The sequence below is a fragment of the Carya illinoinensis genome, chromosome 13 (genome assembly GCF_018687715.1).
Source record: "Carya illinoinensis cultivar Pawnee chromosome 13, C.illinoinensisPawnee_v1, whole genome shotgun sequence".
Taxonomy (NCBI): Eukaryota; Viridiplantae; Streptophyta; class Magnoliopsida; order Fagales; family Juglandaceae; genus Carya; species Carya illinoinensis.
The window spans coordinates 9327605-9340066 of record NC_056764.1 but is presented as its reverse complement, the minus strand read 5'-3'; the positions used below and the strand labels follow the sequence as shown (position 1 = coordinate 9340066).

The following is a 12462-nucleotide window of genomic DNA, read 5'->3' as shown; positions in this document are numbered from 1 at the left end:
CTTACATGCAATTTACTATGCTAAAACTTTCAGGGTCCATTTACTGTCACTACTTCCGTGTTTCACCTTAGGGTTAAGACACTAAAACTTTCGTCTTATTCTTCTATTAACCCCATTCCAATGCATGACTTGGACTAATTAAGTCACGCATCCCAATCCTAGACAACATACCTATTACTAACTTCTTGCATTCTGGCCCATACTAAATCCTCATTCTCAACCATACATACCACATGACTTTAAACCAACTATAAAACTTAACATCATGCAACCATGCTTAGGATAGATTACCCATTATATATGATAAATCCGTTCGGTACATGTGTCTCACCAAATGCACATGTACCTTATCCTTTTTCACCTAAGATTAACTTAAAGTCCAATGAATGCTCGCTTGTACAAACAAGCTTCATACTCCAATATCAAATTTTACTCAAACCCGATCAGCAGGATCTTCCTACTTCCCAGCCCCTTTACAAGTTCATCTCAACACTTGACACGACAGGGCTTCATTCACCTCTACATCTTCGTCACGTCACGTAACTCGAGACAAATCCCGAGTTATGTCATGACACATGTCGTGCTTCCGCTGCGCTACTCTTACACTACCTCATCAATTCACACATACTCTAAACCATAATTCAACTATAAGGCGACACCAGTCATCTCGGACTACAAAACATGCTTTATGCTCCTCTACTATGCAACTATCCTTTTCTTCGCGACGCGTCATACAGTGCATCGTTACACAACATGGAATATGCATCATGTGTACTCCTTTCACTACATCACATATTACCACGATGCACACCATACGGTGTGTTGCTACATGACATGGAGCACACACCACATGTACTCTCTTCACATTATGCCACAAGTCACTATAGCATACGCCACACGATGCATTGCTGCACTACATGGAGTACACTTCACATATACTCTCTTCACAACACTACACCGTATTACAACTACGGCATACACCTCACACCTATACTCCACAGCACATTCCACAACACTTCACTACACAATCACACTTCACTTCACAACTACGTAGCGAACTTTACTATACTAACAACATAGCCCACAACCTATTGACTAAAATTTATCATAAATAACGAGATATAGAGGGTTATACCATCAACATGATAACCTGTACGTGCTCGCTACCCATCACGATTAAATCAAGTACAGTGGCTGTTTGGGTAACTAGAGGTGGCTACAAGTGTGGATCTGTGCGGGAAAAGGTTTGGTCGTGGTCCTAGAGTGGTGACCTCATGGTGGTGTCGAGGTGGCATGTGCTGGTTGCACGGTGACTCGTGGAGGAGTTTGGGCCTTGTATGGCTAAATTAGGAAATTTAGGTTTTAAGGCTGGGGACCATGGCTAGCCATGGAAGGGCTTAGGAGGTGCCGTGGAGGGGCATGGTGGCTCTGGGGGCCGAAGTGGCCGTGTACGGTGGCATGCATGAAGGCCATGTGCATGTGGTCTAGGGAAGAGCTAAGGTGGCTGGATCAAAGGTAGGAGGAAGGGGGTGGTCAAGGGAGCTCATGGGTGGTGGCTAGCGATTTGGGTAGCCATGTACTGTCGAGAACCCGTATGGGTTTCGTGCGTGTGTTTTTGGTGGTGCAACGGAAAATGAGAGAGCTGGGGGAATGGAAGACCATGGAAGTGAAGCCCATGGAGTGGTGGTGCTAATGGAGAAGCTCGGTGGCCCAGCTGTTCATGCACGGCAGCGCTACGGTGAGAGAAATGGGTTTTCATACCCATTTTGTTAGAGGGAGGAGGAGAGAGAGTGGGTTGCCAGTGGTGATGAACTCGCCGGCTTGAGGGGGAGTTGCTGGTGGTGGAGGTGAAGCTGAACGGCCAGCGGTGGCGTTGGGCTGGAGAAAGGGAAGCACGACCATGGAGGGGGAGGCAAACCGTCGCTAGAGAGAGAGAGAGAGAGAGAGAGAGAGAGAGAGAGAGAGAGAGAGAGAGAGAGAGAGAGAGAGAGAGAGAGAGAGAGAGAGAGAGAGAGAGAGAGAGAGAGAGAGAGAGAGAGGCTTGGGTTTTTAATCCAAGCCCTTCGCCTTGGGATCTACAAACGATCTAACGGTGAGAATTAAAACATTAATTTAACTTAAAACACTAAGAGGAATTAAGATAGAATATTATTTTATGAACTATAAATGAGATTTCATCATTTTAATTAATGATGAAATAATATTATTTTATGAACAAAGAAGGAGCGGGTTGTTATAGCTATGACTTCTAAAATTATCGTTGGTTCATGAATGTGATCACTATACATTCCTTTCCATGCACTTGAATAATTTTTTCATTTCCAATGCATATAATCAATACTCTCTAACATCCCAGGAAACCCATTACTTTCTCAAACTGCGAGTAAGCTAGTAATATCACTGTCGTTTAGTGATCTTAAGTACTTATTGGAGAAGCTGCTAATGACTTCCTTAACAAATTTCTTTAAACACTCGGTTGTTATATTTTCTGCAATCCTTAAATATTAGTCCACAGAAACACCAAATACTCCATAAACTAATATTCTCATCGCAACAATTATTTTTTGAAGGGAGGAAAGCCCAAGTCTTCTAGTAGCATCTTTTCTTTAGATGAAATATGGTTCGTACGCATCAACTATAGCTTGAATATGAAAGAAAAGATGACATTGCATTCGGAACCTCCTAAGGAATACATTTGGAGGATATATGGGTAATTCAGCAAAATAATCCACGAAAAGGCGTTGGATGCCCTCAAACGAATTTTTTCGAATGAATATACGACGTGGAATAGAATCATAACACAATGTGAGTCTTTTTCATTACCCAAACCTTCTTCTTCCATAGCAAGAACTAAATATAATTCAAACTTCTCGTTAGATGAAGAAGAGTCAAATAACTCAAAAAGAGATCCATAAAAATTATATATAAAAAAAAAACTAGAAAATTTGTGTAAAGAAATGGTAATAAAGATGTTATTTATAGTTAAAGTTTTGAGAAAACCAAAGATATATTTTTATAATATACTAAAGAATATATTAAGAATATTTTTTTACAATTATCGAAAATAGATATTTAAAAAATATATATGAAAAATATCTTAAAAATATTCTTTTACAATTATCGAGAATGAATATTCTTATAATATACTTTTAGAATATTTACATTAAATAATATTTTAAAATTTTTTTTGAATTAATATATATTTTGATTTAGCTTATAAATTTCGAGTAATTTAAAATAGAACATAATTATAAGATATTGTATATGAGAAGATATTGTAAATATAAAAAGATATAAGAATATTATTGATAGTTAGAAAAAATATTTGAAATGAATAAAAATATTAAAAAATATAATATTTAAATGATATGAAAAAAATATATAAGTTGATAAATGATATATTAAAAAAATTAATATGTAAAATAAAAAAATAAATTTTAATAACGTATTTTACAGGACAGGATAACAAAGCATTCGAAATGCTATTATCTCCGAATGTGTTTGTATTCCCCTGATCCCTATTCCAATTTCATGGTTATCACGATTATCACGGTCAGTTGAAGAGATAAAAGAAGGAAAATTACAGCAAGCGGCGCACGCATACGAGTCTACGACGCAGAGCAAGCGAGAGAGATTGCGCGAAGATGAAGAAAGAGGACACGGTGAAGCTGATCAGCGCCGAGGGTTTCGAATTCGTGATCGATAAGGAAGCCGCCATGGTTTCTCAGACCATCTACAATATGCTTACCTCTCCAGGTCTCTCTCTCTCTCTCTCTCTCTCTCTCTCTCTCTCTCTCTCTCTCTCTCTTGCCCTTTTTAAATTTCTTTCCGGACCGAATACAATTAGGGCTGCCTTGGGTTGAGCTAGGCAATTCATTATCTTGCATTATATGATTAAAGTTAAAATTTTTGGAGAAAACAATTCCTATTGCCTCGCATACTTTCTGTGATTCGTGCCTGACGAAGTGGGTCTATCTATTCTGTAATTTCTGATAGGGAGCTTTGCTGAAACGCAGCATGGGGAAGTGACTTTCCCTGAGATCAGCACAACGATATTAGAGAAGATCTGCAAGTATTTCTACTGGCATCTTCAATTCGCCAGGTTTTCATCTTCCCCTTCATTTATTTCTTAATTCGTGTCCTTCTTTTGGCTGTCTTGTCCGATAATTGGCTTTTTGTTTCTTTTGTGTTATTTTCGATGAACATATTTTAAATTTCTGGATGTTTGTCTCATCAGTATGGGTGGATGCCATTATCATAGTTCTCTTTCTTTGTATAGACATGTATGATATCCTACAAAGGATTATAGAGATTTTTTCTTGGCGTTTATACATTTTACAAAGGAATTTAAAGATGATTCTTGGTGCTTATATCATATGAAAAGTGACAGAAAGAACCTTGATCACTTCTCCTACATTTTCATGTTGGAATTATCTATACTGTTCTTCCTCTATATAAAGGCAAGCATCAGTTGCACACTTGCAGTCTTTTGGAATATCACATTATTTGTTATGTTTCAATTCGTAGGGCATACTGATGCAACTTTTCGAGTAAAAGCCCTGACATAATCCTTTAAGTTTCGTTTATGAGCCAAGAGGTGTGATAATTGTTGAATAAGAAAGGGATCCCTTGAAATTCCTTCCCACTCTGCTAAAAAATACTTGGAAGGCATGGCTTCCTGTTTCCAATACCTGTTTCCAACACTATTGTGTTTTTTTATCCCCAGTTGGAAGGCATGGCTTCCTGTTGCTTTTGCCATGCTCTTGACTGTTTGACCTAGAAGCTCCCTGTTTATTCTTTGTCTTTGTTTTTATTTAAACTAATCTTGATCACTAATGTTGGGTCTGTTTAACTGTGCAAAAATGTGAGAAAGTCTTTTTGGTTTGAAAAAGAATGAGTACAATGTTTTTATTATGATGTGGAATCTAGTCATTTACATATTGTGTTACTGAGGTTAGGTTCTTGTAACTCCTTATTTTTTTGAATGGAAGTGGTATGTTGCCTCTAATGGTATCTATCATATTCTTTGCCGATTACCGAAACTTGTCCTCTTGCAATTTTACTCCTCTAGCGGCGATTATGGACTAAACTATTGAGTGTGGCTGTTCTTTTTGTATGCTTTCTTCTTCCTACTTTTGCATTGTCGTCTGTCTATATGAATTAAACATAGGGCATGAAGCAATAATACACATGTATAGATATATATATATATATATATGTTATTGTAGAAATGCTGATGTGGCATTTTTTATGATTGGAATATCCAGGATGTTTCAGATATGCTTCCAAAGGCAAAAGGTTTCAATTTTTATACATTGGTTTTATTTACTGAAATATATGATGCTGATCGGGTTTGAAGTAGCTATGTTACTGAGTGAAGTGATGGCTGCTTCTCCTAGTGATGCTCCCAATGGTTGTGTGAAGGTTTAGGCAAGCCAGTGTTGGATGTTCTAGTAATTTAGAAGCTTGATGTCTTTATCGATGTGATTGTTTATAGGAAAAATACTGATAGGTCAGACTTTTCCTTAAAAAGCAAAATTAATTCGTATAATATTTTCCGTATTAGGCTATTGTGAACCTGTTATATGGATGGTTACATTTTAATGTCATATCATGCCCTACAGATTTAATTTTATCTCATAGGTCATTATTTATTTTTCAATTTATCCAACTAACGGATTTTCACAATTTAATAATTGGAGTAACATGTAAAGTTTATATGGAAATTATAGGTTATAGAAAAATGACAACTTGTGTAATGAGAAGGTGATGCTTGCAAATATCATTTCAAAATCGGGATTGATGAATATGATAAGCTTAATGGTTGAGGAAAAGTAGGGTGGACTCATCTGTACTTTTTCGCTTTTTCTCATACATAATCTATTCAAATAAATTATTTGATAATTATTCTGCCTGTAATGATTTGAGTTAAATTTAGTTGGTTAAGCATCTTTCTCCTGAGCCTCCTATTTATAATCAATTTCTTTATGAAAAATCTTATGTGCAGTCACTTTTCCATATTCTTTGTGCACTCCACTAATATAATTGGCTGTGTCACTTTCTTTTAATATAAAATAATTACTTTGGCCAATCACATCAGTAGAGTGCACTAAGAGTATACAAAAGTGATTATATGCAGCAGAACTCTTTCTTTATTATGATACTTTCTTGGAGTGAGGCACCATGTCTGTTTAATTATTTGTGGTACACTTTGTGCGTGTTATTTTTGTTAAGTTCTCGGTGACTGGCATTGTCAAATTATTTGTAAAGAATGTAACTGCACCAATATTTCTAACTTCTGTTCTACATACTTATAAAAGCTGGATTTGGCACTGATTGTTCGTTGGAATTGATCTGGAGCTTTGATCAGAAACTCCATTAACCCCCATTGTTATTACGTCATACTGATACACAAATGCTACTATCTTTCAGTGGGAAGGAGACTGAGTTTCCCATTGAACCTGAGTTGACTCTGGAGCTGATGATGGCTGCCAATTACCTTCATACTTGAATTATCACCTCTTTTGCCTCATGGGTGGCAAGTCCTGTTCAACATCGTAAGCGTCATTTTTCTTTCCGAGTAAAATGATTTTGTACTTCGATTTTCTTCTGTAGCGGTTGTAGTAAGTTTCATTTAGTGAGTCTGCTATAAGTTTGTTTTAACTTTACCACCTTTTTGTTTGGATCCTTCATCCAGTGATTATCTACTAAGGATGCTTCAGGTGCCATTGTTGCTCAAGAAGTTTCAAAAACTATACGAAGGTAGTGGTGATCGCATGTAGTGGAACTTACTTTGCATTGAAATGTAGTATATAATATTTAGGCTGTGTGTGATTTTTAGACTAAAAACAGTGTTAGAATGATTCGAACTTCAATGTCGAAGATTTAACAACAAATTTGTTGTTGGGATGATGTAACTCTTCAAAAGGTCTTCCTTATTTAGTTTCACCAGAAGTTAATGTTTCAGAATCACCAAAGTTTCTTACGGATATGAGCATGTGGATCCCCAATTCAAGCTATTAATCCCGTTCTCGTGCATGAGGCGTTGAAGAACTTACACTCGTTTAAGGAGATGACAGCACTTGCCCCATATATTTTCATGGCATACCCGAATTATCTGAATTGCCCTTCAATGACGATCTTTGCCTTACAATTGAGGCCATACTGTGTTACAACTCCTAGCATAAACAACATGTATAATTCTCGAAACAAAAAGGCTTTTGATTGTGTCGAGTTTGAATGACCATAAATTTGATTATTAAGTTTAGAAGAACTCGAAAGATCATATCAATAAATATTCGACAATTCAAAATACGCTTTTTTTTTTTCTCTATATCTAAATAAATACGGTTATTAAACAAAAATGCTACACTTTGAAAACTTTACGATCAAGGTATATCTAAAAATATTTTTCTAATGCATTGTAGGTGTGCGTGAATGGTGAAAATGAAAGTGGATCCTAAGTTGGTCTCATTTAAGTTCTTAAATGAGAAGAAGTGTTTTGTGGTCTCTTTCCACAATCTCTATTATATTCAAAGAATGAAAATGAGATACATATTGTTAACGTCATGTTTTGCTTGCTTTTTGGCTGGGTTTTTAGCAATTCGGGTATTCAATCTTGGACTTACGAAAACAGAGAAAACATTGTGAGACCGGGGCCATGGTGGTAGCTAGAGATCAGTCTTTGATGCTAAAGTCAGTATCGTCTAGGGCTCGTTTGGATGCACAGAGCAGCTAAGTGCACTTCACTTTTAGGTTATTTTGAACATCCAAACACATGTGGGTCGTCAAGTGAGTGCAGTTCAAGTTTAAACCCACTGGTTGGGCCCCACAACTGACAAACCCACTTTCACCTAAACCCATGAATTGTGAGTAGCGCCGACAACTCAAACTGAAAAGCATGTATGGGTTCCTTGTGCCAGAACTGACAATTGGCATTGGCTGGGTGACGGGCACCATAGTGGACCAAATCTTAAAGATCCCTTGCAAGTTTTAGATGGGCCAATCACAAAGTCAAGAGCTGAGAAGATTAAGGAAGCAATACAATGCTTAGGTCGAGTGTGCAAATTCATCTATCAAGACTCTAACATTCACGACGAGTTTGAAAGAATGAGAATTAGTTTTAATCCATATGATACAAGTCATGGAAGGGGGCAACATGACTTAGGGATTGAGTGTAGATTTTATTTCAATAAGTATAGGCTTGTGGGTCTATTGTTATGTTTATGTGATTGAAGGCTTTGGACCTGTTTTAATTCATTAAAATGATTTCTATTATTAGCTATAAGAATGTAGTCTAGGTTATTTGGGCTTTAAGAGGTCTGGCCTATATTTTTATTTTGTTAAAGGCCATATTAGGCACCTAGGGTTTTAGAAGGGATTTTATAAAACCTTGTGGCCGCCACTTGCATTTTCAATTATTGAATGAATTATTTTTAGAGAGAATTTTAGATTTCCCCACTTATTATTGAATGAACTAAGAACTTATTAAAGGCAAAAACTTTTGTGGCGTTCTCACCAAATCTAGGTTTTTAAAACAAGATTTTAACGGGTCTATATCATCATATCTAGGTTCATGAAACAAGATTTTAACGGGCTTAGATCTCATTGGCTTGATATTGATTTTTTTGAGTGAGTTTTTCAATTTGATTGTGAGTTCAAAAAATTTCGATCCCATGGGTTTATATCATTGGGCCCCACAACTGAGTGCAGTTCAAAGTTTACATATGTTGGCTGGGCCCACAATTGACATTTATTCCTTGCACTAGAATGAAGTGCAAGCTTATAGAAACTTTTTTTTTTTTTTCTTTTGAAGGTTTGGCGTGCTGGAAGTGAGACAATAATGTCAGGTGAATTGTAAACATTCATGGTGGGACCTAATTATTTTATAACTTCTCATAAATATATCTAAACTCATTTTAACATTCAAACACATATAAACTCATTTTAAGTGGACCCCACAATACTCACTCAATCATCTCAACTCATTATTATTCATAAAATACTCAACTTAACTTAACATCCAAAACGCAGCCTTAGAGTTTAGTGCAATAGTATCGAGAGTTCAGAGAGATTTTCTAGTACTTAGAGATTCATCTTTTATACCCGATTCCTAGGGTCAGCTGCCCATGCCCAATGTTAGGAGAATGTGTCATCTTAAGAGTTCATTTAGTTAGGTTTCTTTAATGCGGTGTGGCTTCCTAGGGTGACGTAATAAATGTGGTGTGGCTCATTGTCTCGTTCACCCTTCAGGTTCATGCCGTCTGGCTCTCCCTTCCCTATCCATCAGAGGATCAAGAGTTCCCTACAATTTACGCATGTCTGCCCTCTCATGGCTATGCAAGACTAAGCTGCATAGAGGGTGCCAAGATGGCATGTTGCCCCCTTCCTTTGAGTTATGGGGGTTTTCCGCACTTTTGAATTTGTAGACCGCCCTTTGCTCCAAGGGTGGAGGCCTCTTGGTTAGGCTGATGGGCTGCTTGGTTGGCCTAGGCTTCTCGTGTATTTGAGCCTATATTCTGAACCTTTGGCTTGAGGGAAAAAATTCCTTACACATGTGACATTGTCACAATCTTTTTACAATTTTTTACATGATTCTTTGCTTTTCAAAGGTTTGTGCGAGCCATCCCTTCAATGCTATTCATAGTACGAGAAAGATTTTTTTCTCATTCCATATAAATTTATTAGTTAAATTCGATGCAAAAATTAAATTATTGTGTTGTTTACCTACATTGTTTATCTAAAAATATCATATATAATATTTTAATATGATATTAAATGATTAAAAGATTATTTTTATTTTTATTAATTTAATAAATATTTAATATTATATTAAGAAATAATGGACAAATATCAAAGACCTGTGACCTGATGAACATTACTCCCAATCTCTTAAATAGAAATCTGGAATTCGAAACCTCATCTACAAATGTATAAAAAAAAAGGGATGATGGACAAATGGCAATTAAAAAACCTACCAACATCATTTTTCACATAATACCCCTTTAGTTAGAAGAAATATTGCATTAGAAATTCAAGTTCCCCCAACATTTTTGGTTGACTCTAATCCCTTGCCAAATCACTTCGCAAAATGTTTCTCTTGGCCCTTTTCACTGACCGTACTGCGTGTACGCCGTGTAGTTTTTGCTTTTGAGTTGTGTGTCGTTTGACTCGTTTTATAGCCTTTTGCGCGAACGTGGTTTGCCCTGCATTTCGTTCGCCGGTGGAAACCTGATCAACTTGGTCACCCGAGTAACCCCAATGGCAACCCGTGCATTTTCAAGACTAAAACACCCTTTTTTGGCTTCCATACTCATTCGGAACCTAAGGATAGTCCCTATTAGAGAGCCCTCGTTGCCAGTAAAACCCGAAGTCCTAGCATTAGTACCCGATTATTGCAAACCCTTTAGGCTATACCATGATGGGAGGCCCAGAGGACCACTCTGGAGAGGCAAGAAGCTGATTGGGAAAGAAGCGCTTTTTGTGATATTGGGGTTGAAGAGGTTCAAGGATAACGAAGAGAAGCTTGAGAAGTTCATGAAGACCCATGTACTGAGGCTCTTGAAGATGGATATTATTGCTGTTCTCTGTGAGCTCGAGCGCCAGGAAGAGGTTGCTTTGGCTTTCAAGGTTCGCTTGAGATGTACTGCCTATTATACATATTCGTTTGGGTTGCTATTATATTTTCATCCTCTGGGTTCTTGATTGGTAACTTTGTTAGCCCTCTCTTTACTTATAAAAAAAAAAAAAAAAAAAACAAACTTTGTTAGCCCTCTCTCTATCTCTATGAACTGAATTGGAATAGTCATTATTTGCAATGTGAGGTGGAAATGATCTTCTTAATGGCGAACTTACTTCATAAATTGCGAAAGCAAGTACCTTTTGTAGAATACATCTTGAAGAAGAGCAGTATAGTGAATACGGCTTGCAAGTGTTCGATAAAACTCCTTTGAGGAAAAATCAACTTTTGGAAACTTCTAATATGCTCTGATTTAATATATGTATGAGGATCACTTTACTTACTTTTAAATTGAAGCTTCGCATATAAAGCAATGTATTCGCCTTGTGAACTTAGCTTGAGCTTGTGGCTGCTGGTTGTCCGTAACTATGAAGAGTTCAATTCCAGGGGTTTCTTTTAGTGGGCATTTCTATAATGCAACCAATGGCAAACGCATCCAATTTTTCTGGTCTTTTAGGATCGAACTTCTGATGGGTTACTGTTTATTGTTTACTAGTTTCACGATGAGGATAATGAAGGAATAGTTATAGATAGAGAATCAGGTAGTTTACGTTTGTATTTTGGGTTTAGCATGCCCTATTAATGCGGCATTCAAGTCAGGTGCTCTTTCATTGGCAATGATAACTTTATTGTTCCTTTTTGTTAGCTCTCGTCTGCCTTTCCTCATTTTCCTCAATATGCAACTCTGCAATTCAAACTTAGTCTTCTCTGGGTTTTTTTTTCCTTTAAGAAAACTTGGACTTTTCTTTGTCTGAAGTTATGCTTCTTCAGAATGCAGAAACCACAATTTGGTTAGGCCATATCTTTGATTAGAATCTCTATCATCTTCCGCTTGGTTACATTTAACAATAAAATTATGCTTGGTTTTTTACATCAGTGTTTATTTTAACTAAAATTATGCACTTGGGCTTACGAGCAACTAAATGAATTTTCAGATGTTCAGGGTGATACAGAAGCAAGACTGGTACAAGCCCGATGTCTATCTTTATAAGGACCTGATTATTGCATTAGCAAGACGTCAAAAAATGGACGACGCAATGCAGTTGTGGGAAGATATGAGAAAGGAGGACTTATTCCCTGATTCTCAAACATATACTGAAGTCATCAGGGGCTTCTTGAAGTATGGATCTCCTGCAGATGCAATGAACATATATGAAGACATGAAGAAATCCCCAGATCCTCCTGACGAGTTGCCATTCAGGATTTTGTTGAAGGGACTTCTGCCACATCCCTTGTTGAGAAACAAAGTCAAGCAAGACTTTGAAGAGCTCTTTCCCGAGCGGCATGTGTATGATCCTCCAGAAGAGATATTTGGGAGATGCTAAGGTTTCCTTGTGCCTTTATTTATTTATTTTTAAATATTTCCGTTTGATAAAATACTCCTTTACTTGTATTTTTCTGACACCTGAAATGCCTTCTATGAGGATATACAGTAGCATATTCAGATACATGGTATTGGAATCCTTTAGAAAAATTGTTTGACTGGTCGAAGAAAAGAGAAACAATATTTGTGTGGAAGGGAAGTTCTTGATTACCCGCAAGTATGCAAGGGATCCGCACTTCAACTTTTTCAACGTGAGATGGTAGTTCGACACCTTGAACCTGCCTGAGCTTAGAAATAATACAAGAATATGTCAAACATGTATGAACAGTTCAATGATGTCAGAAAATAACTCGTATGACCAAAGCTGTTTGTAATTGAAGATAGAGCTGCATTACATGAA

The 12462-nt window shown here is 36.9% G+C and overlaps 2 protein-coding genes across 3 annotated transcripts; both read left to right on the top strand.

The window, feature by feature from the left end:
* Nucleotides 1-3497: 3497 nt before the first annotated feature.
* LOC122292956 (elongin-C) lies at nt 3498-6985 on the top strand. Its single transcript, XM_043101535.1, has 4 exons — nt 3498-3756; nt 3997-4102; nt 6433-6557; nt 6698-6985. The coding sequence occupies exons 1-3, from the start codon at nt 3645-3647 to the stop codon at nt 6509-6511; spliced, it is 297 nt and encodes a 98-aa protein (XP_042957469.1). The 5' UTR covers nt 3498-3644; the 3' UTR covers nt 6512-6557; nt 6698-6985.
* A 3091-nt stretch (nt 6986-10076) lies between these two features.
* LOC122290816 (protein THYLAKOID ASSEMBLY 8-like, chloroplastic) lies at nt 10077-12462 on the top strand. 2 transcript variants are annotated; one of them, XM_043098480.1, is made up of 3 exons: nt 10077-10629; nt 11674-12064; nt 12172-12462. In XM_043098480.1, the coding sequence occupies exons 1-2, from the start codon at nt 10261-10263 to the stop codon at nt 12061-12063; spliced, it is 759 nt and encodes a 252-aa protein (XP_042954414.1). In that variant the 5' UTR covers nt 10077-10260; the 3' UTR covers nt 12064; nt 12172-12462. The 2 variants fall into 2 exon arrangements, with proteins under 2 accessions (XP_042954414.1, XP_042954413.1); XM_043098479.1 differs by having other exon boundaries at nt 10078-10629; nt 11674-12462.